Here is a 23,473-nt window from a genome sequence, read left to right on the forward strand (position 1 = left end):
GTAGAGACCACGGTGATATTTCGGAATTTCAAGTATATCAGACTGATTTGCACTAGGTTACCACCCAATAAAATATATGAACACCCTATATTCCCTCATTAGGAGATCAACTGACGCCGTCCGAACTGTGAGGATTGAGCCCCCGGACCAGAGTCCGCGACATCAGCGAGACTTTCCTGTCTCGTAATAACCCACACTCCATTTTGTGGGTTATACTCAAGAATATACAATCCATCCTCATTGCCATCATAATGATGAACAAGCTCCAAGTTCGGCTCATTGTAATGCCCCATAAACTCAAGCTCGAGCTTCACCTGCGCACCAGGTCGAAGCGATTCGCGCATAAGAATCACATACGGTTCTGTGCGCGCCACACGTCTGCTCCCTTCCAGCCTGACAGACTGAAGAAATGTAACCGGAGTCCCATCACTGTCAACGCCGGTAACCGTAACCCGGTATCGATCCTCTTTCTGTATTTCCACATTGACCACAAGACGCCGCCGAAGGATAAATGGTGGGATCGGTAGGCCAAGCTTCTCCATGACCGTAACCATCAGTGTATCTGCCTCGGCAAATATGCGAAAATCGCAGAGTCCATCGATGGGTGTTTTCTGGAGATTGCATATAGCGAGCTTCGCCCCTTTTTTCTCGCCGACAATCTCAGGGATCCCGTTGGCTGGAGTGACGGTCAGCGAGGAACCTAGGACAAGACAAAAATCGGCGTTTCGGGCATTTTCCCTGCCGAGGTCTAAGTCTCGCACGGGGAGTTTTTCGTCAAAGTTGACGATGCTGTCTAGTAAGATTCCCCCGCAGCGGGCACATTTGCGGCCTGTGCGGTGATCGTGGTCACCCTTCTCGTATGTCGAGACGGCGCGGAAGTCTACTAAATATTAATAAGGAAATAGAGAAGGTAATTCTTCAGTTTGGCTTACCTCTCATGTATTCTTTGTTGCAATCTTTGCAGTACTCACGATTGCTGTTCCCGTGTAGTTCGGAGATCATTTCCTTCATAAAGTCAGCTGAGAACCACCACTGGCCAGAGTAGGAACTTACAGGCAGGATGCCACTTCTTCTATGAAGCCCGTCGCAATTCTGACTGATCAGGTGCTTCAAGATACCCCGGTTTTGCAGCTCCACAAGCGCCATATGAGACGGCGTAGGGATAGCTTGCAGCGTGTTGGCGACCTTGGTCTGCTTCTTGCCTTGGGCCCTGAGAGTCCAATTGCCCTCTGGACCGCGGAAGTCGGGGATTCCTGCATTTCGGTGTTATAAAATGCCGTGGAAGTTCTAGGCTGCCACTCACCCGCAGAGGTCGAAACCCCAGCACCTGTAAAAACTATGAAGTGCTTGCTCTTCTTGATTTGGGCCGCTAGAGCCACTGCTTTCTTGTCAACTGCAGCAGGTGACTCACGAACCTCCATTTCAGCCACTTGAGGCGCGTTGTTGGCCATGGTGAGTTAGTGATCTCAAACTTCTGGGAGGTTTTGTTTGGAGACCGGATATAATATATATAATAAAACACACTGTGCAGTGTCTTGTAGTGCAGCAATACTACGCATACACTTGAAATATCTAAGGGGATAGAAATGGAGATCAAAATAAATCAGACTTGATTGCGGGAGTGCGGCTCTGCTGTGGAGCATCTGCCCTACATACAACGTTCTGGTCGAAAGATCGATAGAAATGACCGCTCCATATCCATACAGATACCCTGCCCAATAGGTAAACGTGCCCAATAGGTAAACGTGCCCAATAGGTAAACGATTAACTTCCAAACCGCTGTATAATAGCATCACCAGGAGGAAACTCAGAGGAGACAGTCGAAGTCCGAGAAATACGTGGGAGTCGAGTACGATGTTGTAGAGTGGAATCTGGACCTCTGCCTAGTTAGAAGCACATTAGCCAGCATGCCTTGGAGACTGTGGTTCAATACATACTATTTTGCCCATCCCAGTTTGGCCGAGCAGGGGGCGGCATTGGGGCTTCGCGAGATGTCTTTGTCTTTGCCATCTTGGAACTACCAGTGCCGCTTCGTTGGTACCGATGAAGCTGCTCAACTCCATCTGGGTTGACGGGAAAAGTGGGTGTCTTGGGATGCCGTGTAATGGAGGTAGAAGGTAGCGTTGAGACATCAGATCGAGCAACGGAAACAGGAGGAGGGGCATTGAGCGATGAGAGAGCTTGGGAGACTGTGTCTGAGGCTGCGGTCTGCATCCGGGACCGCATGGCACGAGCTTTGAGGAGGTTGTAGAGATTGGTCATTTGAGCGAGTTTGTTGTTCTTATCGCGGTACATATCATTCAATTCCTGATTTTTCTTTTGAAGGTCTTCTTGAGTTGATTGCATGTCTGCAGTACAGATGTTAGTCCGATCTCCGAGTAAGTGTAGACTCAAGTGGACCAACCGGACAGCTTGTTTTGCAGTGACAAGATCTCTGTATTGGCATTGTGGATGACCTTATCCATCTGCGTGTTCAGGTTGGCGTATTTCTCCGTAAGCGTCTTCGCTCGGTACTCCTGGTAGAATCTGCTAAAGTCAGTTTTGAACAATCCCATGGTGCCATTTGATACCGGGGAAGTGAGACAGACATCTCCTGTGTGCTTTGATATGCCCAAAATGCAAGTGCGCGACCAGCACATTCCATGATTGTGTTCGGATCTAACCCACTCAACACGCTTGTTTTGTAGTCCTCTGTCGGATTCAAGATGGTCGAGACAGCGTCATCAGGATTGAGAAGTACGGTCTGACACGCAGGACAGTGCCGATTGCTGGTGGTTGGACGAGAGAGCCCCAGGCTTTCTGCGCATGCATGACAGAAGATGTGTCTGGAAACATCAGCCTCTGGCTTGAGCTGATCCACGATGGAGCAACTTACGAGCAGGTTGTCACCACTGCTTTCTCTTTCAATTCTGCCCGACACTTCAGAGAATTGCATCTTAGGGAAAAGTCCATGATGTTGCTGGAGATGGGATGCGGTTGGAAAGAGCAAGAAGTGAAGGTCACGGGTTAGCCTTGGGAGATATTAGTCTAGTCAACCTCAGAAGGAAATCTTGTAATGAAACAACAACTTGGACAGAAAATGTTTGGTATTTGTCTATTACAGTCATTATTTTCATATTTTCAGCGAGCTAGAAAAAGAATGTATTTCCCTGAGCATCGCGGCGTGTTGAAGTCATCTTCTCTTCAAACTCTTTCCCAGGCTCATATTCATGCCATAGACTGGCTGGGTAAATGTGCTTGTTTTTCTCATACCACCGTCGATCTACGACCTTGGTTTCTGAGAAATCCTTGTCTGCGCCCTCTAGTTGATCGTCGCTAGGTTGGGACAACGGATTATCGTTGTCATCGGCAACGGGGGGTTTGTTGGAATAATCAAACAACAAACCGCCAGCCCGAGAAAGACTGGGCACTCGATTGGCGATGAAGTAGTAAAACTCGTAATGCTGTGTGAAAATTAGATGAGAGATTCGTATTCGACCAACGAAACTCCGGGTGAACTTACATGTGGAACAATGATATCGCCCTTGACAAGCATCAAGTCGTCGACACTGACTCGTGCCCACTCTCGGCGATTATCCTTCTTCGCTTTGGATGCACCGCTGGCACCACGTACGCCCATCTCAGCACCAACCTTCCGGCACCGATCTAAGAACAACCAAACATGGTCACCCTTCTTGACTTTGACGGATCCAGCTGGTATGCTCGTTCCATCGTAGAAGACAAATGGAATGAGAATATCAGTGTTCTTCACAGCCTCCTGCATGACCAAGAACTCCTTGCGGAGAGTGTCGCGAGCCAGCGCTTCAGCTTCCAAGGATGCCTTTGTCAAAGCTTTGGGTGGAGGAGGTGCATTTGGATTTGCTTTCATGCGTCGCGTCGCGCTATCCTCGGCGGGTGCTTTCGAACCTGACCGTGATGCGCTCGAGTCGCGTGTGGTTGCTGCGGAGTCCTCCCCCGTTTCGTCCTGGTCGTCGCCGAATGAGAGCTTGCTTTTCGCAAGAGCCTTCTTTTTCTTCTTTCTCGCGGGACCGTCACTCCGGGGAGGCGTTGATCTGTTGCGCTGCGATCAGCTCAAATAAACGGAAATAAAAGTCGAGGCTCTTGACTCACCCGTCAGTTACATCGCCTGCAGAGGGAGTTGCACTTCTTGAATTACCAGATGCTAGTAGCCCCAGAGACTTGTCATGCGCCTCGCGCTCCTTTTGCTCTAGAACTTCCGCGCGCCGCTTGCGAAAGTCGGATAGATGAACAAGACCGACAGTTTGTTCTTTCAGCATCTCCTCCGCGGAGACGCTTTGGCCGGCGAAGGACCGCGGAGTGGATGTGTTACTCTCCTCTTCTTCTGCCATTTTTGATTGCGAGATATTAAGCTTAGATTTGACTATTGACATGAGAGAAGACAGTGACGTCTTGTGATCAGCACGTGACCTTGAATTCTACTAAGCATCGTTCTAAGTATATTCTACAAGATCAGCAGATTATAAAAAGCGTGTACTTGAGAGGTAGAAGAATATCTTTGCAATTAACTATCTACATAGCTGATTTAGTGTCTCAATTCCAACTATCTCTTTCGCAAGTTTCAACTCTGAAATCGTGCAAAGGCACACCGCTGCAAACAAGACAAACTCGGTTCCCATGCGCGCAACCTTCGATCTCGATCCTCTTTGATACAACTTTCTGCAGCATTTACCCGTCGAATTGAAATTCAGAAATCATGGACGAAGAAGAAGACGACTTCTATGATCCCGTCGACGCGGTGCCGACAACACAATCGCAGAACCACACCCAAAATGCAGCTCCAGGCCAACCGCAGGACAGCAATTACATGGAAGACGACGATGAGGTAGAAGAGGAAGAAGAAGATGATGTACACACCGTTCTTGCACCTACCTGCAATTTATCCTTACTAATTTTATCTGCAGGATGACTTCAATATTATCACAGAAGCACCGGAAGGCGCACCAGCTCCCGAAGCGTGAGTTAGCTGCCATCGCGCTCCCTGCACTCGTACTGATCTTTCTAGCTCTCACCCGCGCCATGCAAGCTTACGACAAGAACCACAACGGCCGTCCTCTGCAGATTCGTCCGGGCTAGCAAGGTCTGCGACACCATCCGCGACCCCTCGATATGAAACCGCGACTCCAATTCCTGGACATCCAGCCGCAGCCGCAAGACCCTCCTCAGAAAAGCCAGGCTCCGCCTACCCAGCCATTCACAGCTCCACCATCGATGTCAATGCAAACCCCGTCCACCCTATGACAGGGAAGCCGATCATGTCCACCGACATGGATGCCGACTTCCCATCCGACGACAAGCCCTGGCGCCGACCCGGGTCAGATCTCTCTGACTACTTCAACTATGGATTCGATGAGTTCACATGGGCAGGATACTGTCTCAAGCAACAAGGCTTGAGACAGGAAGTTGGTAGCCAGAAGAGACAGATGGACGATATGCAGGCCTTCATGGGGATGGGAATGCCCCCGATGCCTGGTGCACCGGGCCCCGCTGCTCCAGCTAGTGCTGCGCCGCCCATGGCCGGCATGCCCGGCATGCCGGATATGAACCCCGATATGATGCAGGGCATGCTGGCCAGCATGATGTCCCAGGGGTTGGACCCGTCTAATATGGATCCTATGGCTTTCATGCAACACGCTCAGGGGATGATGCCCCCTGGCGGTCAGCAGAATCAACCTGGCTTTGGGGGCCAGCCCCAGGGTCAAGGATTTAACCAAGGTGGTCAGGGTCAAATGGGCTACGGTGGATACGATCAACGTGGAGGGGGTTACGGGGGTCGAGGCCGGGGCCGAAGATGGTAGTTTGATATGGGATTCATATTACTGTGATGGTAGCTTCGGGTTTGCCCTTGGAATAATGGGATCTCATGGCGTTTCATGCATACAAAGGGAATGACAATGACAATGGACAATTTACAAGTTCAAGCTTCTTTCATGCAGAAGTAAAGCTGTAGGTCGGGGAAGGACTACAACATACGTCTAGACGGCTATACCAAGGATTTCAATAAATAGAAACAACAGTGAATATGTAAAAATAAGCGGATAAAATATTATATTCCCACAGTCCCAGTAATTTATAGAGTCGAGTCCATTGGGAAAGGCTGTTCGGAAGAAGCTCATGGTTCGGTCTTGGCATTCTGGAAATTTCTCCAGTCCAGATCTTCTTCCCCCGGACCAGTTCCATCTTCTTCCTTTCTCCATCCCATCCTCAACTTCACGATCTCCTCAGGAATCACCTTCACCTTCACAATGGTACGTGGTATATCCTGATTGATTCCACAGCCCGAAATTCCCTATTTCTCCAACTCCCGGAGAGCTACCAGCACCTCCACGTCCAACTTTTTCTTCCCTCAAGCCGATCCCGGATACCCGAAAACCCGCGCAACGCGCGCGATTCCCAATTCAATATTATTGCGTCAATTAAGAACATAAAACTAACTCAATCCCTTTCTAGTCTGTCCTCCGCAACATCAAGTCCCTCGCTCCCCTCCTGGACCGCGTCCTGGTCCAGCGCATCAAGCCCGAGGCCAAGACTGCCTCCGGTATCTTCCTCCCCGAGGCTGCCGTTAAGGAGCAGAACGAGGCCCAGGTCCTCGCTGTTGGACCCGGTCTCCTTGACCGTGACGGCAAGCGTCTCCCCATGGGTGTCAACGCCGGTGACAAGGTCCTCATCCCCCAGGTATGTGGTTCAGCAATTCCCCTCGTATTTTCACATTCGGTGGATGCCAATGCAATGATAATATATGCTAACGCATCCTTCAGTTCGGTGGTAACGCCATCAAGGTCGGCGAGGAGGAGTACACCCTCTTCCGTGATCACGAGTATGTTTCCTTCCCCCTTTCGGCTTTGAGAACAATACTAACACCCCAACTAGTATCCTGGCCAAGATCAAGGAGTAAATTAGTCTCCAAAACAATATTCTTATACGATTTTGTTTCGCCGCCATCCAACCCCTCTCTGTCATGTCGACACCAACCCCCGTTTCGCTGTAAAATCGCGACGGGGATTTCGGAAGACCCCTGACGTGTATCATACCGACGCGACGTCACGAGCTTCGACCTTTCTCAACGATCTCAAGAACACTGACCAAGAAAAAAAGAACAAAAAAACAAAAAAACAATAGCGAATCGGGATGCTGTTAACTGGATGATATTTGGCATTTGATTGTTTAGGTATCATGTCAGTTGTGGCTCCTATTTTGGCCTGTCTTTCTATTTTGCATGCATGAGTTTTTGAAGCGCTGGATTGGCCTTGGGTCTTGCATGTCTTTGTCCACTGTACTTTTAAATTAAACTGCGACTTACCTTCTCCTAGTACTTATTCTAGGGTGGGTAGTCGGTAATTGCAAACTTGATCATCTCCTCTCTATTCCTTTATATATTCCAACTTCTTTAGTGGGTGCCGTTAGTATGGTCTAAAAAATACCCAAGATTACTGAAAAGACCACTGAAAAGATGACCAAAGAGACTGCTAAATTTGGATCTGATTATCAAATACAGGTTTACCCATAATGATGGAAGCTCATATCCCTAGACAACTAGTGAAGGCTGATCGGAGTGCTGTAAATATCCTCGCCGCCAGTCTCATTCTCGTCGGAGCTCATATGTGCCATTGATTCGATCCCTTCCGACACCCTGTTCATCACTACGTCGCCTACAAACCCGTATCCCATATCCCGCTCCGAGGGAGTCAGGCTTATAAATACATCGAAAGCCCTTGAATCTGTCCTCGTGTCTGCAACTGTCTCGTGAGAAGAAGGCAGGGGGCGTGGATATCGGTCGAAGCCAGAGAATTGGTTGAAACCACCAACACGAATGTTATCTAAGATGAGGCGCGCCGCGAAAGGATTAATCCCCAGGTCTCGGAGAGCGACTTCATACTCTGACTCTCCTTCGGTGACGTTTTTCATGTATTCAGAAGGAAAAAATTCATATCGAAGCCTTCCCATACCGAAACACCACAATACAATGGATGCCGAGTGGTTTGGGATCGGTACCAGTAAAGTCTCTGATGATTCCTTGTGGCTGTCACAAAATCTATCAAGCGACCCGATGTCCCTCATCCAGAAGGAAAATGCAGCGCTGCTGACGACTGCATCGTCAGCTCCGCAGATGAGAATGACTAGAAACGCATAGCGATGCATGAGGCGGAAAATCTTTTCCCTGAGTGGAGAGTTAAGTCCCTGGATTCCATTGAGCCTTTCATCCCTTGGCCCATGCCCTGGAAGATAGCGCTGGGTAAGCTCATGAGGAGTCGTCAGGATAAGCCCTGTATTAGGTGCCAGAATGACTTCTGCATCACAGAAAGCGTCCCCATACTCCCTGTAAATCAATTTGGGTGGATTATCTGGCCATCTCTCCATATCTCGTACAACTGACAGGTGGGTTCTTAGGAGGGCGGTAGACAAGAAGAACATCGGTGGCGGGTTGAACGCCGATTGGGTCACCTTATCCTGCATGAAGACGGCAGGGCCGTCGAGCAAGCGGAGAGGATTCCTCGGATCCTGACGTCCCGATGAATCCTCATCTTTGTCTGGGGGACTGCCACCCGGTAAAGGGACATTGAACTCGCCTTGTCCACTTGTGGATTCTGACAGGAAAGATGGATCATGCGATGAGGTAACATATCCTCCATCACTGCCTCTGGTTTGCATAAACAAGGGCAAAGATCCCAGGCCACCAAGCACTGCTTGGGATGATTTCGTTGTCGTTGTATAATCAATGGAAGAAACATCATGTGGAGCCTGGAAGGGGTTCTTTCTCCCTCCTGTGAAATTTGACTTGTAGCCCAGTTTCATGCGAAACTGCTCCTCTTGAGCGGCGCAAGACTGTCTCTTGTCCACATACGAAGCATGGTTTGCCATAACATTGGAGTTGCGCTTGTAAGAAGTTTGGAAGGAAACATGGTTATCGTTTGCATTCTGCGAAGCTCGTGCTAGCTGAGTATCTTCACGGATCGTACCAAGAGAAGCGGGCACAGTAATCTTCTGTTCACAAGGCATGCCTGTATCCGCCACAGGCCCCAAGCGAGCCTTCGTTCCTTTCTCCCCCTTCAAATCTCTGGGTGCTTGCGCTTTCTGGCTGTCAACTCCGCTAACGGAGAACCCTTTTTCTTTGGTCAGAGTTGGGGAAACAATAGAGAAGGTGGGGTGTAATTTGTTGTATGGACTGACATCGGACAATGGTGGGGACGCGGTGTTATCAAAAACAAATGGACCGAATTCACTTTCGGTAGGGTGCTTGTCTTGATTAGCTACTCATCGAATCAACCATCCGTTGAGTACTCACCTCAGAGCTGACTGCACTTGTGGCGTAATACTCACTCCCCTGACCTGTGATAGAGGGAACAGGGTCAGACTCAATACTGACAAATTGATGCACAGTCCCTGAGGGTCCCACGATGGCAGGCAAGGCATCTCCTGCAAGATGGGATGTCATAGTAATGTTGGAGGACTCGGCAGTCACATTGGCAGGTGTAGTAAAACATTCAAGGGCGTTTGACTGGGAGGCCACCGCCGAGTTGTAGAGATCGAAGACATCGCGCGTGTTAGTAGGGACAGCAGCAATATTAGGACCACTAGGAACAACAAGATGAACCGAAAGGCTAGGCGAAGATGGAGTCGGACTCTGCACGAAGTTGGTATCAAACTCGGACGAAGCGAACATTCTCTCATCCTGGGTTGTTGTGAGAAGAGGCTCGCTTTTAAGCTCAGATGTTGTCACTTCAGGCAGGATACCACGCCAGATATTTCCGTTGAAGGGCTGAAGCTGGAGACATCCACTCAGGAGCTTCATATCCTCAGGCTTAGTTGCGAGCCTCTCCATCATGATGTCGGTGCAGAAGCGTCGGTCGATTTCTTTGAGACGATCTTCCGGGTTTTCGGGGTTGAGACCCTCAACAGGGGGAGTGGGGATTGTTGGCTCACATGTGTCGTCCACATAATTGATTGGACAGTATCGATTTGACTCCTCTGCGATATTATAGAACCTGGCGTAATCAAGTAGTGTTGGTGGGTTGGAAGCCATTTTGCGGCAAAGGAGAGAGAGAGGCGATGAGAGAGTTGTTTATACGAAAAGAGAAAAGAGAAAAGAGAAAACAGAAGTTATGGCAGTTGGGGGGATGGGCGTGAATTGGGAAGGTACGAGGGGGAAGTCCCAATTAGGCAGGCACGAGATATAGAGTAAACACATCTGGAGAGCTTCTGGAGAGATACTTGTCCAAACAGACACATGTAATGATAAAGATGAATGATAATATTTCGCTGATTTTAATATGTCGCTAATTAGAATGAAAGGATCAACTCCATGAACCTTTCGCAGCCAGCCTAGTCGTTATAGTTCGACTGGCGAGACCCATCCTTGTTGACTGCCGGCAGTCCATACAAAGCATTGAGTTCGTCCTCCTGAGATTTCCCAGACTCTTCATGCACAGGTTTCTCGGCATGGACCGCAACACGCACAGCATGGCGGCGGTGTGGCGTAAAGCCATAAGAAGCACTGTGGTTGGTGGATCTGTTATCCCAGAGTGCGACATCGTCTTCATTCCATGAGAAGCGGGCATGCATCTCCTGGGTTGTGGCGATTACATCAGTGAGGAACCGGATGATAGCGTCGCTTTCTGCGGCCGGGATACCGATGATCTTCTTCACAAAGCCTGGGTTGAAGAAAAGTCCGTTCCACCCTGTGACTGGGTTCGTCCGAATGAGTGGGTGTTCGGTAGTGACGGGGTCCCGACGCACTGGCCGGCCTAGTGCCCGGGAGTCGTTGGCTTGCATGTCGGCTGAGTGGAGGGCTGTGAGGCCTTTAAGGTAGTTTTGCATATGTGAAGAGAGCACGTCGTAGGCAGCATATTGTGAGGACCAAAGGGTGTCGCCACCGCCTCCTCGGGGTGGACCAGAGAGAAGCTTGAGTGATGTGTAGGATGGTGGTTGGATTTCGTAAGTTACGTCTGAGTGCCATAAAAAACTGGGCGTGAAGAGGGCACGATTGTCGCCGGAGTTGTCGCCAGTGTAGACGACATGGACGTCTTCGAGACCCGGCTTTCGGGGAACTGATGTAGTGGCGTGCTATATATAGTTAGTATGTATACTCATATAAATCAACTCAAGTCAGATGTCTTACCTTGTGCAGTTTGCCCCAATATTGGCCCAATTGGCGTTGAGCGTCGATATCGAAGTTTTTCTGGGAGCGGAAGAAGACAACACCTCGATATGCAATCAATCTGGCAAGGTCATCCCGCTGTGCATCGTCGAGCTTTGAAAGATCAACACCATGAATTTCAGTTCCAATCTTCGGGTTGTGATCAAAGACAGCTGTGGCATCCCTCAGAAGGTTGCGGAACTTGGGATCTCCTCGCAGTCCCTTGTCCTCGTAGGGAGTGTATTCAAGCGGAGGCCAATGGATGTCCGGAAATGAGGGCAAAAAATCTTCGTGTGCATAGTTGTCGTGTCGAGTGACTGGTGTCCGGCCGGGCTGATAGCCAAATTTGTTGTCTCCAGCGAGGTCCTCCACGGTGACAGGAACGGTGAACTTGGCCACAGTTGGAGCCACAGTCACCACGGACTCTTCTAATGATGGTGCCATTTCCAATCCAATTGCTGTATGTAAAGGGAATGCAGATATAAATGTGCAAGGATGATGCGAGAGTATATTAAAGTATAAAGTAAGTTTGGATAAAGAGGGAAGAACCCAATTTATATACAGTCAAACAGTTTTAGACACAACCTTGGAAGTGAGTCAAACCCCGGATAACGCCATTCTGGATTACGGATCTCGCATGCCCCGGAGTTCACGGAGATGGCGCAATTTCTCAAATGAATCACCTCAGGCAAAAACAATGGAGCGATGGAGACAAGATAATTGGTCGATAGACATTGAGAATGAGACCCGCTTCCTCTCCCCAGAATATTCAGGCCGATCACGCAATTTCGCTGACGTTGATGGCGAGATTTGCAATCTTCATCGAATGAACATGAAAATCGATTCTATCGATATACTACCTCGTCTCACCGCTGTTTCAGGTGAGAAATCTTCAAATCAAGGTATTTGAACGCGTGTTCACTAGGGATGGAGGTATTGATGTACGTGCAGAAGAGTGGAGGTTGAGATTAGAAATGGCGCTAAGGAGGCGATCACGCAAGAGTGGCGGACTTTTGCGACGGGTTACTCAGCCTCACCAGTCCGATGCAACGTACCTAGGTAGTACTACGGAGTATGGATCATTTCTATACAATATAGGTACTACATATGTAGTATAGAATAGAATAGTTGAATACATTCGATTGGCTGAAATAATTAGACTTTTGGGATGATCCACGCCCACCATGCTTATACTATCGTCCTACGGTTTATATATAGGTTAAGTCTACGGAGTACAAGGGTCAGACTAATGAGAGTTCGGAGTTAACAAATAAACTGTTGGATGTCATGTTTCGCATGCTGAGGATCAGCTCCCATAATAATACAGACCAAACTCGCTAAATTCTCGTATCTATCCCAGATGAAGCCGACCATCGCCAAGGGACTGCTGCCCAATCGACAGATCTTGTACTTGTTCCGATACATTGCTCAAACGAGTGGCGACACCCATAATGCCAGCCTCGACGTCTGAGAGAACACCGGAGAGTTCGCTGATGGTAGACCGGGGTGTTCCCGCTGCTCCCTCCCGAGACTTGGAGCTCACAAAGTCACTGATTTGACGGTTGAGCGTAGCCTCCACGCCGTGAAGATGGTCCTCGATCTCTTTGAGGTTGCCAGTATATCTTGTAAGGACTCCTTTCATCTCCTTCGAGCGATGAGAGAAGTAATCGACCAGGTTGACGGGGACTCCGTTGACGTCAGTTGATGCGTCACCCTCCACGCCGTCGGGAAGAGCAAGTGTGTTTTTGCGACTTGAGCGCATAGATCGCTCTGGAATCTGTTGATCCTGCACAGACCACCAACCACCGCCAGATGACTGGTATTGTAAAGGGAGCTTCAGCGTATCAATGGCTCGGAAGGCAACTTGAGCCTCGGCCGCATCCCGTGTAACAAGGCCGCGCAGCCCATCAATGTCACTGGCATCGTTCTCAAGCGCGTGTTGCATGGTTTCCAGTTTGCCTTGTACAAATTCGACATCGTTAGGGATTGTGGCACCCTGTTGCTCGATGGTTGGGAGCAAGTCTCCGACCTCATGGCACATCTTCATCTGGTTCAGGATGTGCTTATCAATAGCCTCGATTTGGCTACGGATCTCATCCGCGCAGCTCTCAAACTTGGTGGTTGGCAGGAGATTGCTGACGTCAACTTTCACACCCGGAATCACCGTGCTGGTAGCGGTGCTCTGTTGTAGTGGTTGTGTAGTTTGTGCGGGCGCTGGCTGGCCGAAGAGAGAAAGGGTAGGCTTTGGAGGTTGTTGCTGTTGGGCTGTCTGGCCGCCACCACTGTGAATTATTAGAATATAAGCCTTGAGACGAGACGGGCAAAAATGCGGCCACTTACAACATGCTTCCCGTAGCTCCTCCTGTTGACCCTCCACCAAGTCCACCACCGAGTCCACCGAGTCCAGCAAAGGCTGGTTTTGCCTGAGCTTGAGCTGTAGATGTACCGCCGCCGAAAAGACCGCCCGTTGTTCCTTGAGTCGTGCTGGTGCCAGCGCCAGCAGTCGACCCACCGAACATATTGCTCGTCCCAGAGCTCTGTGTCGTGGTAGTTGCGCCTCCGAACAGGTTGCTGCCGGTCGTACCGCTCTGCTGCTGACCTCCAAACATGTTGGATCCAGTCGGTTGTGTTTGTGTGGTTCCTGCGGCCGGGGCGCCGAACAATCCTCCTGCTGGTTTAGGTGCTGTCGAGCTCGCAGCGTTTCCGAAGAGGCTGCTAGTATTAGTTGCACCGGGAGTAGCTGCGGAGGTTGCTGTGTTGCCACCGCTGTTGATGAGAGGTTGCGGTTAGCTTTTTTTTTTCTTTCTGCGTGGGGTCAACGTGATCGCAGCCTGCGAGCCGCGAATAACGAGGGATTGGGAGAGAAAACGAAGCGAATCAGAGCAAGGGATTATGCGATAGGTCTGATAGGTGTAATCAGAGACAAAGATGAGAGGGAGCACTAACAACAAAGAATTGGTGGAGTTTGTGTTGAGAGAAAGTCCACCTGCGGCAGGCGCTGCTGCCTTGGGAGCAAACATATTTGAGAATATGACAATAGGCTTCAAATGCTTGAATGAAAATGGAACCTATTAATGGGCCCCCCTCAATAGGAACAAAGCTGCGCAAATGCGATTTCCGGAATGCGCGAAGCTTCTCGGTACTTTATTTATCCGGCCCGATATTTCCTCAGCAAAGGCCGTCTACTCATTTTTATACTTCATTTGTATGGCTTTTGTTCGATGCTTGGAAAAACTACATAGTATAATTTGTATCGCATTGTGAACCTCATTGGAGATGCCATCCCTGTGACTGCCGAAATATTTGCGTAGCTCGCGGATTTCTGACCCAATGTCCTACTCGACCTATTCATTCTCTTTTCGAACCTGGTCTTATTCAGAACTTTGAAGTCAAATGTACCCTTGATTAAATGGGCGGCATCTAAAATCTCCAGCAAAGATATCTGTTCAGTCTACCTGGCGGTATTTGTCGTTATGGCTGACGAGAATGTCAAAGAGTGGACGCCAGTATGCGTGGCATCAACCAGACGACACAGTGGGAGAGACTTGTCCCCAATCAATCCATCGCGACTATCGTCGACTTCATCATCAACAGTTCAAAGCCAATCTGCGGCAATCTCCAGTGATGAACCCACTGATCAAGATACCGACCTCGGCTATTTCAAGAGTGCAGAATGGCAAGTCTCTAGCATAGCGACCTATGATCAATATTTACTGACCTTATGGTGTACAGGACCCCAGACGGAACGACTCTACTGACAGATTCAGAGGACCATTCTATCAGAACATGGATCTTGTAAGTTGGCGCGTCGTTCCTGCTATTGATTCTTTCACTCACACAGTCAGGCCACCGGATCTACTGGAGGACAAGCCCATCCACCAGATATCTCCATACTCAACTCTACCCTCAGCGGAGCCGACTTATGCTACTGCAATATATCCCTTCTACAACCTTCAAGATCCATCCACCACCCTATTTCTCTCATCTGTCCGTGATCATCCAATTAGGCTCTCATCAGCCCTTGCTCCTGCATCAGTGGCGAGCTATTCCCTGGTAAATCCAATGACAGAAGCATTCATAACACCACACTCGATAATCTATCCATCCACGCTGGGTGGGACTCACTTCCTCACAGGCTCAGATAGCCTTATTTGTCTCTTCGATGTGTCCCGAACAGGAGCACAAGGCCCAGTATCTTCAATGCCAACCATCCCCAGCAAACGCAAGCAGATTGTCGGCGGTGGTGTCGGCATGAAGGGCATTGTTTCAGCCCTGGCTTTGAACCCCAGCGGGGATGGTATCCTTGCTGCAGGCACTTTCACCAGACATGTTGGACTGTACAGCTCAAATGGCTCGGGTGAGCTCCTCGGGACTTTCAGCGTGGCAAAAACTAGCGCAAACCGTGATATCGGGGGTCGCGGAGTTACACAGCTTGTCTGGAGCCCTTGTGGTAGGTATCTGTATGTCGTCGAGCGCAAGAGTGATGGCATCTTGGTTTATGATGTTCGGGTTACGGGGCAACTGCTTGGGCACTTGCGCGGGCGCAAGGCTCATACGAATCAACGCATGAAAATTGACGTTGTTTCATCTGGTCCTGATGGCTCTCATGAGATTTGGGCTGGAGGTACCGATGGGTTTATGAGGGTTTGGAGGAGTCCAGAGCACTGTGCAGGTGGGAAGAACCCCGACTGGGAGTTCAAGGTGCATGATGGTAAGTCTTTTGAAAATCCCCAAGATGGTCAGTGCTGATATATGACAGATGCTGTGACGAATACAATGTTTCACCCTATGGGAACTGTTGTCGCAACTTGCTCTGGGCAGCGACGTTTTGTTTCAGATGATTCATCTGACGAAGATATCCCGGCCAAGGATACTAAGCAGGCGGATAACAGCCTCAAGGTCTGGTCAATGCCATTTCTGTTGTCAGAAACAGAGACAAACCATGACTTAGAGCCCGCAGCTTGATGCGCGAAAGGAAAATATATTTTAATTTTCCCTTTCTTTGGCATAGGACAGAGATCAAGCGCCATTCGAACAAATCATCCAATGGAGAACCCAGTGATACACTCTGGAACGCGAGAGAGATGACTAAAACGAAAGATCACTGCAAGTGCCATCGCGGTTGTCTCCAAGATTCTCGTCGCCGTATCAAAAGAAGGCTTTGTCAGAGTCAGAGTCGATGGCGAGAGTCGCCGTAGACTGAGTACACTTACCTCCTGACAACCAGAACTGAAATGTCTTAGAAGCCCCATCAAGAATTGACTCATTGATACGACCATGTGTATTTCATCCAACCCGCGAACTTGGAGAAGCGTTCTGGATATTCAGAAATCAAAAGGCCGTTAAATCACTGTGTGAATGTAAATTACTTTCTAGATATATGCTCTACCCAGTCTCATGCAACGTGTATTGACATCCAAAAACCAACCTCGATACTATGTACTGCCTCGGACAACCACATCGGGGTATCAAGGAATGCGAATGCCGTACTTCGCATATGGGAAGTCTTCCAGAGTGGAATAGAGCTGACCAAATCCATCACCAATCTTTCCAGGTGTTCCGGATCCTTGCACACGCCAGGCCTGGAGCTCCTCTGCCTCTTTCTGAGCATCAGACTTCTCTTCCTCCTTGTGCGAACCCGTGGCTCCAGCGAGAACCTCTTCCTCCCGGCCCTTGAAGGCTCCTAGGAGACCGGGGTGAGGGCACCAGGCAACCTGCATGCCGGCACGACGGCCAGCTTCGACTCCCGGGACCGCATCCTCAAACACCAGGCACTCCTCCGGCTTGATCTCTGTCTTCCCCTTGCTGCGCAGCTCGCTGTTGATAGTCTCCAGAGCAAGCAAGTAGATATCAGGAAGAGGCTTGCCTCGACCCTTACCGATGCGCGGATCATCACCGAGAACCTTGTTAGGTTCGGGGAACGCCGCGAACAACTCGGTCAGATGATCGGTCTTTAATTTGTAGTTGCCTCTGTGGGATGATGTTGCTAGCGCGATGTACACGGGGTCGTCGGTTGATCGCGTCGACACAAGGTTGGACAACAGAGTCGGCACACCGGGGAGGGGCTGTGACTTTGGGAAGTAGTGTAGCTGAAGAGCTGATCGCTCTTCATTCAGCTGCTCCTCGCTGATGGGAAGCTGGGCAAAGTCATTGAAGATCTTGCCAGACTAGATATAGAGTAAGTACGCAGGTACATAACGGTATATAGTGTGAGACGAACCTCCGGCTGGGGTCGACCCTGCAGCTGCGCCTTGACTGACCAGGGGAGCAGGGGTCTACCGTACTTCTGGAGGATTTCATTCGTGACTATGGTGTACAAATCCTCTGAGTCAATCAACAAGCCGTCCATGTCGAAGAGACATGCTCGGATGCGGGGAAGGCTGTCAACCGAGTCAATTGATGTTTAATTGCGACAATGATCCACGACGTTCTACTCACTCATTGGAAGTCATGGCTGTATGGTCTGTTTACTGTTAGAGTGGGACGTTGACAAGGGTTTGATAAGACGCGGGGAATAAACGTTATCTGGATCCCGTGATTGAGCCCTTGGCAACATCTCATGTTCTCGCCCGACGACGATCTGCTCACAAAATGAGCAAACCTTTTAATGCGCCCGAGCGCGACGGGAAAGGTACTCCCGATGATGTCGATGACAGTGGTGATGAGGATGTCTTCCACGATGCCCACTTCCCCGCCGAGGAAGAAGCCGTGAGTCTTAACGGGGTTCAAGCATATAACCAGAGCCGCATATTAACTTCAATCTCCCCTACGATAGCAACTCCTGAAGGAGGCACACGAAATCAAGTCCGAGGCAAATCAGCTGTTTCTCGCGACAAGCTATGACCAAGCCATCTCCTGCTACGATCGAGCTCTTGCTTCCTGTCCGATCTACCTCGACTACGATGTCGCCATAATCCACAGTAATATCGCTGCTTGTCATCTGAAATTGGAAGATTGGAAGGCCGCAGTAGACTCCGCAACCGTCTCCATCGAACGCCTGAATAAAATTATCCCAACGACCCCACAGGACAAGGGCGATGAATCGAAGGGGAAACAAATACCAGAACCCGACAAAAAACACACAGATGCCGTGGTTGAAATATCTGGAGATGACGAAGAAGCCGAGTTGAAGGAGTTACAACGGTTGCAAGAGGAAGATGAGCAGAGGAGCAAGGTGATGCGACTTCGAGCCAAAGTCCTTATGAGACGCGCAAAGGCGAAGACACAGATCGGTGGCTGGGGTAGTCTGCAGGGTGCTGCAGAGGACTACCAGGCCCTTGCGGCAATTGAAAACCTCCCGGCAGATGATAAAAGAGTTGTCCAGCGGGCGTTGCGGGAACTCCCCGAGCGCATTAATAAAGCGCGGGAGAAGGAGATGGGTGATATGATGGGCAAGCTGAAGGATGTGAGTACTTCTTTCCTGCTAATATTCATGTCAAGATGATCGAGCAATACTGATTTCGGACAGCTTGGTAATGGGATCCTGAGTCCATTTGGTCTGTCGACAGAGAACTTCAAGTTTGTCCAGGACCCGAAGACAGGTGGCTATAACATGAACTTCCAATCCTGATCAGATTTGGCTAGGCAGACACGATAGCGTCATCTATTCTTTGTACACTGGGCATATGTGAGCCCTGAACTAGATTTGTTTCAGCATCATATGCATATCTGGCAGGAAGCCATGAAGGCGTTCTGACTTTTGCACACTCTTTATTTTATTCAACCATGCATATTTTGATAGTTAAATAGCTCCATTCACTTAATTGTGGAGCATGGTAACATGTCATATCCAAGAGTTCACGCTTATATCGCAGTCCTACACAAAATTTGCCAGTCTAGAAGGGTTGGCATTTAATGATTAGCCGGGACTATATTCTTTCAGCTCAAAGTGACGACATTTCCCCCATTTGATTTGTATTGCTTTTAGGAGCCATGAAACATGTCTAGCAAGATCTTTGTCAATATAATCATAGGAGTGTGGTTGTGGTTGCCTTTGACCTCAGGCAAGACTAAAATATACCTGGTTCAGCCGCTGCATGGCATGGTGAGACCCCAATCCATTCGATCTTAAAAGCCCAGCTTTCGCACCCAGAACTATTCCAAGCAACACAACCTCGTATATCAGCAAACATGGCTCTCAAAGTCTTCACTACTGAATCGATCGGTGCTCAGATAAACCACATTGCCATCTACATCGAAACCGATCCAACCGAAGACAGAGGCTGGCTGCACCATGTCACCGGTACAATCCTGAACGGCATGGATTACACACCCAGGCAAACGCCCAACCCGGAGGTGCTGCCAGAACATGTGCCAGACTCAAAGAAGCAGATTGGGACCATTGAGGAAGAAGATCTGGAGAGGTTCCAGGAGGAATGCTGCCTAGCAGTTCTTCCCCCTCGGGCCCAGGTGACGCTCAAGGGAGCCCAACTGTATCCTGATACCCCGCTCTATCGCTGTACAGAGTGGCTGAAGGATGTTGAGGAGATGGCTGTTAGGAAGGGGATATTTAAGCCTCTCTGATGGGTTAGTTAATTTCTTTGGTTTACGACCTTCGGAGATATAATATCGTACTAACACAAGCAGTAGTTCCATACACACCATATCTGAAATTAGGCCTACAGTTAGGACTTCTTTGGTATCTAGATAGAATTTAAATCAATTATTATTGCCTGCAGTTTTCTGTCTTATGTGACCGTTCTTCAAAATAGTACATACATGGGCAACACAACATGTAGTACATTAAGCTAATTATACAACGTACGGGAATATTGAAATGATATCATTCTTTGAGGTATACAATTGAAGCGAAGACGCTTTTCTAGGAGGTACTTTATTTAAGAAACAGGTTTCATCTCTTTCAGGTGCCCTTTCATTTGTCTTCTAATCTTGTAGCAGAATTGTATGCCCCAAGACAATGCCTTTTCACATATAAACCCTTTCATTGTCTTGCCAATTTTTTTTACCACAATATCACAGCCACTTGTCTGACAACTACGATTTATTCCATGGTAGTAAGCTATATAACGCCATAAAATCTATCCATCCTACCCATTTTTCTCCAACTCACACTTTCCATCCTACAAGGCTAAAGGCATGCGCCATGTCTTTAAACGTTTACACCACCACAGAGAATGGACGGTGGGAGTGGAGCTTTTACATTGAACTCGACATGCCCTTCTGGAGAGGGCGGGTAGAGAGGATGAGCTGGACACATTTCTTGGAGAGCGATCAGAGTGGGAGAACGCAATGCGTAGCTCGACTCAACCGTAACACCAGATCCGAATCCAAACTACACAAGATCGCGACTATTGAGGAAGGAGATGTGCCATGGGTTCATGAAATCTGTCTTGCAGCGAGTGTGCAACTACGGGAACAGGTCGGCTTTGCAAACCGCGACGGTCCCGTGATGCCTACGCATTTGACGCACATGCAAAGGCAGTGGTGGTTGTCGGTGTGGAAGATGGCCCTCGAAAAGGGGATTTTTACGCCTGACTCCGTACCTTGCAGTCCACCTCTCTCTGAAGGGTAATTTAACTGCTAGCTGTGGGTTGCGCTGGGCCAGATAAGCAATTCACTCGGTAAGATAGACTAGAAGACATAAACTAGCACAATTCCATGAATACTTTGACTATTGCAAAGATCCCATCCCCTGATAAACTCCATTGTAACCCTCGACTTTCTCACTCATTTGGTGGAACACAAACTGCGCCAGACGTGCAGCAGGGTACAACCGTAATCCCATGGGATTGACGACCTGCATTAATGCCCCGATAGCCCCCTCGTACCCACTATCCATAACACCGGCATGTATCGTGACCCCTGACCTAAATAATGAGCTGCGCACGAACACCTCGCCCATCACATCCAGAGGAACGGAGACGGTCTCGTTAAATTCCACAAGGTAAGAGCCCTGCGCGAGATCTAAGTATGGGGTTGTGTTTTCCTTTGATGGGGAAAATGGTATCTCTTCGGTCGAGGCCGGCTGGCGAAGTTTGTTATCCAAGTCAATTAATCCGGGCGAGGTCCATTTGAGAACGCGCTTCAATGTGAGGTCTACACCGCAGGGCTGGGCCTGCAGAATGGGATATTTGACATTGCGGATGATGGAGCGGGCGATGAGAGAGCGCCCAGGGAGGATCATAATCAACAGTCAAGAGTCTGGTGGTCTCTTGTACAACATACACGTTTCTGTGGAAAGGGGGCATGGCAAACAGAGCAAACAAAGCAAACATTCCAGGTACCCAGGTACCCAGGTACACAAGTCCTGCCCAGGATGTACAACATACGTGCTTACTTTCATATCCTCTATGAAAGCAAATGAACCGAGGAAGCCAGAAAGGGCCGAGTCTTAAGACAAGGGCAAGTTGATATCCCATCCAATTAGAACGCAACGCGGAGACAAAACGCGGGGGCCCACATTTTGTACGGAACACGTATGAAGCCCTCAATGCCGAGTCCTACTCCCGAGGTATTTGACAATATACTTAAGTATATCTATATAGCATTGAAGCTTTGAGTCTTTGGAATTTAACGGTTCATATATATCTAAAATGCCATCAATTTACCGCTCCCCATATCCAGATCTGGATATCAAATCTATTGATTTGATATCCTATCTGTTCTCAAACCCTCTCAACACACCCCTGGACCGTCCTTTGTACATCAACGCTATCTCAGGAGAGCAATATACTCTCGGAGATGTGATTCAACGCACACGCTCTCTGTCCAATGGGCTTCGACAAATTATTGGCGTGAAGCCCAACGATGTTGTGGCATTGCTGAGCCCCAACACAATCGATTACCCTGTGGTATGCCATGCAATTATCGGCTCCAGAGCTATCGTTGCTCCAACCAGTGCAGCCTTGACCGCACTTGAGCTGAATGCTCAACTCACGACTAGCGGAGCCAGGTTCATCATTGTCCATTCATCTTTGCTGAACACTGCCCAAAAAGCAGCAAAGGGAACATCCATTGAGAAGATCGTCTTGATAGATGGCCAATCACTAGTCAATGGTCAACCTACATGCAATTACCTCGCCAGCACATTTGCCCCCGGTGATTTCCTCGCTATCGATCCGTCCGAGACAGATCACCAACCGGCATTCATCTGCTTTTCATCTGGAACGTCAGGTGCAGCCAAGGGTGTTGTCACAACACACAAGAACATCACCTCAAATCTTCAGCAATGGCGCCACTATCTAGACGGTGGTCTTCCCTCCCAGCGTCCAGCAAGAAAATCCGCTATCGCATTCCTGCCATTTAGCCATATCTATGGACTCAACCTGTTCATGTGTCAGTGTTTGGTGTGGGGCACAACAGTGGCCATCATGCCCAAATTCGACCTCGATCTGTACCTCAGTTGCATCCAGAAATACCGACCCGACGAGTTGTCATTGGTGCCGCCCATTGCTCTGATGTTGGTCAAGGATCCCCGGGTTTCCAAGTACGATCTCAGCAGCGTCCGCAAGATCATGTCCGCCGCTGCGCCCCTTACCATCGAATTAGCCACCGCCCTCGAAGACAAGCTCACAGCTATTGCCAAGACACAGGTATTCTGTACCCAGTCATGGGGTCTGACAGAGACATCGCCCCTGGCGACCATCGTCCCAAGTGACCGCATGGATAAGCGGAACACGGGCGTGGGCTGTCTTGCCCCGAACATGGAGCTCCGCTTTGTGGATCCCGAGTCCATGAAAGACGCAGCGGTCAAAGCTGACGGGTCCACAGAGGCTGCGGAGATCTGGTGCCGTGGTCCAAACGTGGTTAGCGGCTACTACAACAATGAGAAAGCGACAAAAGAGTCATACCACGTGGACGAGGATGGAACGAGGTGGTTCCGCACCGGCGATATCGGCACCATCGATCGAGATGGGTATGTCGCCATCCTGGATCGCATCAAGGAAATGATCAAGTACAAGGGACTTCAGGTCATCCCTAGCGAGCTGGAGGGAAAGCTCGTCGACCACCCTGACGTGGAGGATGCGGCTGTGACTGGAATCTGGGTGGAGGACAAGGCCACTGAGCTCCCGGTTGGCTTTGTGGTTTTGAGTCGCCAAGCTAAGGACAGAGATCAGAAGGCTGTCCTTGATGGGATCCACGCTTGGCTAAATGAGCGCGTTTCCAACCACAAGCGCCTGCGTGGGGGCATCCAAGTCTTGACCCAAATTCCCAAGTCGCCCAGTGGGAAGATTCTGCGGAGAGAGCTGAGGGATTTGCTGAAGAGTCAAGTGCAAGTGCCTAAAGCTCGTCTGTGATTCGAGGGCTACATATTCTGTGTTGATAGCACGTGTTCAGATAACAATTCAAACCGTTCAATTA

General features: G+C 49.4%; 15 protein-coding genes across 15 annotated transcripts; 7 read left to right on the forward strand and 8 right to left on the reverse strand.

The window, feature by feature from the left end:
- Nucleotides 1–98: 98 nt before the first annotated feature.
- On the reverse strand, nt 99–1,451 carry N7517_011564 (uncharacterized protein; the record flags this gene model as incomplete). Its single annotated transcript, XM_056729287.1, has 3 exons — nt 99–883; nt 933–1,253; nt 1,304–1,451. 3 exons carry the CDS (start codon nt 1,449–1,451, stop codon nt 99–101), a joined length of 1,254 nt encoding a protein of 417 aa, XP_056575102.1.
- A 313-nt stretch (nt 1,452–1,764) lies between these two features.
- On the reverse strand, nt 1,765–2,952 carry N7517_011565 (uncharacterized protein; the record flags this gene model as incomplete). Its single annotated transcript, XM_056729288.1, has 5 exons — nt 1,765–1,883; nt 1,938–2,348; nt 2,405–2,526; nt 2,589–2,825; nt 2,876–2,952. The coding sequence occupies 5 exons, from the start codon at nt 2,950–2,952 to the stop codon at nt 1,765–1,767; spliced, it is 966 nt and encodes a 321-aa protein (XP_056575103.1).
- A 176-nt stretch (nt 2,953–3,128) lies between these two features.
- Nucleotides 3,129–4,349, reverse strand: N7517_011566 (FAM50/XAP5 family protein; the record flags this gene model as incomplete). The annotated part of the gene is made up of 3 exons (XM_056729289.1): nt 3,129–3,443; nt 3,503–4,052; nt 4,111–4,349. The coding sequence occupies 3 exons, from the start codon at nt 4,347–4,349 to the stop codon at nt 3,129–3,131; spliced, it is 1,104 nt and encodes a 367-aa protein (XP_056575104.1).
- A 252-nt stretch (nt 4,350–4,601) lies between these two features.
- fip1 (cleavage polyadenylation factor subunit FIP1) lies at nt 4,602–6,095 on the forward strand (the record flags this gene model as incomplete). Its single annotated transcript, XM_056729290.1, has 4 exons — nt 4,602–4,867; nt 4,923–4,975; nt 5,024–5,815; nt 6,095. Coding segments are annotated over exons 1-4 (999 nt in total). The 5' UTR covers nt 4,602–4,714.
- A 168-nt stretch (nt 6,096–6,263) lies between these two features.
- Nucleotides 6,264–6,913, forward strand: N7517_011568 (co-chaperone GroES family protein; the record flags this gene model as incomplete). Its single annotated transcript, XM_056729291.1, has 4 exons — nt 6,264–6,266; nt 6,469–6,693; nt 6,777–6,835; nt 6,889–6,913. 4 exons carry the CDS (start codon nt 6,264–6,266, stop codon nt 6,911–6,913), a joined length of 312 nt encoding a protein of 103 aa, XP_056575106.1.
- Nucleotides 6,914–7,551: 638 nt separating this feature from the next.
- On the reverse strand, nt 7,552–10,039 carry N7517_011569 (uncharacterized protein; the record flags this gene model as incomplete). The annotated part of the gene is made up of 2 exons (XM_056729292.1): nt 7,552–9,252; nt 9,302–10,039. 2 exons carry the CDS (start codon nt 10,037–10,039, stop codon nt 7,552–7,554), a joined length of 2,439 nt encoding a protein of 812 aa, XP_056575107.1.
- A 299-nt stretch (nt 10,040–10,338) lies between these two features.
- Nucleotides 10,339–11,596, reverse strand: N7517_011570 (TauD/TfdA dioxygenase family protein; the record flags this gene model as incomplete). Its single annotated transcript, XM_056729293.1, has 2 exons — nt 10,339–11,079; nt 11,135–11,596. 2 exons carry the CDS (start codon nt 11,594–11,596, stop codon nt 10,339–10,341), a joined length of 1,203 nt encoding a protein of 400 aa, XP_056575108.1.
- Nucleotides 11,597–12,503: 907 nt separating this feature from the next.
- Nucleotides 12,504–14,172, reverse strand: N7517_011571 (nucleoporin FG repeat-containing protein; the record flags this gene model as incomplete). The annotated part of the gene is made up of 3 exons (XM_056729294.1): nt 12,504–13,434; nt 13,493–13,918; nt 14,099–14,172. The coding sequence occupies 3 exons, from the start codon at nt 14,170–14,172 to the stop codon at nt 12,504–12,506; spliced, it is 1,431 nt and encodes a 476-aa protein (XP_056575109.1).
- A 453-nt stretch (nt 14,173–14,625) lies between these two features.
- On the forward strand, nt 14,626–16,117 carry N7517_011572 (uncharacterized protein; the record flags this gene model as incomplete). The annotated part of the gene is made up of 3 exons (XM_056729295.1): nt 14,626–14,832; nt 14,885–15,863; nt 15,912–16,117. 3 exons carry the CDS (start codon nt 14,626–14,628, stop codon nt 16,115–16,117), a joined length of 1,392 nt encoding a protein of 463 aa, XP_056575110.1.
- Nucleotides 16,118–16,620: 503 nt separating this feature from the next.
- On the reverse strand, nt 16,621–17,604 carry N7517_011573 (haloacid dehalogenase superfamily protein; the record flags this gene model as incomplete). Its single annotated transcript, XM_056729296.1, has 3 exons — nt 16,621–17,319; nt 17,373–17,532; nt 17,591–17,604. The coding sequence occupies 3 exons, from the start codon at nt 17,602–17,604 to the stop codon at nt 16,621–16,623; spliced, it is 873 nt and encodes a 290-aa protein (XP_056575111.1).
- Nucleotides 17,605–17,743: 139 nt separating this feature from the next.
- On the forward strand, nt 17,744–18,722 carry N7517_011574 (uncharacterized protein; the record flags this gene model as incomplete). The annotated part of the gene is made up of 3 exons (XM_056729297.1): nt 17,744–17,860; nt 17,928–18,557; nt 18,621–18,722. The coding sequence occupies 3 exons, from the start codon at nt 17,744–17,746 to the stop codon at nt 18,720–18,722; spliced, it is 849 nt and encodes a 282-aa protein (XP_056575112.1).
- Nucleotides 18,723–19,282: 560 nt separating this feature from the next.
- N7517_011575 (uncharacterized protein) lies at nt 19,283–19,675 on the forward strand (the record flags this gene model as incomplete). Its single annotated transcript, XM_056729298.1, has 1 exon — nt 19,283–19,675. One exon carries the CDS (start codon nt 19,283–19,285, stop codon nt 19,673–19,675), a length of 393 nt encoding a protein of 130 aa, XP_056575113.1.
- A 580-nt stretch (nt 19,676–20,255) lies between these two features.
- N7517_011576 (uncharacterized protein) lies at nt 20,256–20,684 on the forward strand (the record flags this gene model as incomplete). Its single annotated transcript, XM_056729299.1, has 1 exon — nt 20,256–20,684. The coding sequence occupies one exon, from the start codon at nt 20,256–20,258 to the stop codon at nt 20,682–20,684; it is 429 nt and encodes a 142-aa protein (XP_056575114.1).
- A 99-nt stretch (nt 20,685–20,783) lies between these two features.
- On the reverse strand, nt 20,784–21,296 carry N7517_011577 (putative dUTP diphosphatase Dut; the record flags this gene model as incomplete). The annotated part of the gene is made up of 1 exon (XM_056729300.1): nt 20,784–21,296. One exon carries the CDS (start codon nt 21,294–21,296, stop codon nt 20,784–20,786), a length of 513 nt encoding a protein of 170 aa, XP_056575115.1.
- A 409-nt stretch (nt 21,297–21,705) lies between these two features.
- Nucleotides 21,706–23,409, forward strand: N7517_011578 (acyl--CoA ligase; the record flags this gene model as incomplete). Its single annotated transcript, XM_056729301.1, has 1 exon — nt 21,706–23,409. One exon carries the CDS (start codon nt 21,706–21,708, stop codon nt 23,407–23,409), a length of 1,704 nt encoding a protein of 567 aa, XP_056575116.1.
- Nucleotides 23,410–23,473: the final 64 nt, after the last annotated feature.

The sequence above is a fragment of the Penicillium concentricum genome (genome assembly GCF_028827145.1).
Source record: "Penicillium concentricum strain IBT 3081 chromosome Unknown utg000006l_segment0_segment0, whole genome shotgun sequence".
Lineage (NCBI taxonomy): Eukaryota > Fungi > Ascomycota > Eurotiomycetes > Eurotiales > Aspergillaceae > Penicillium > Penicillium concentricum.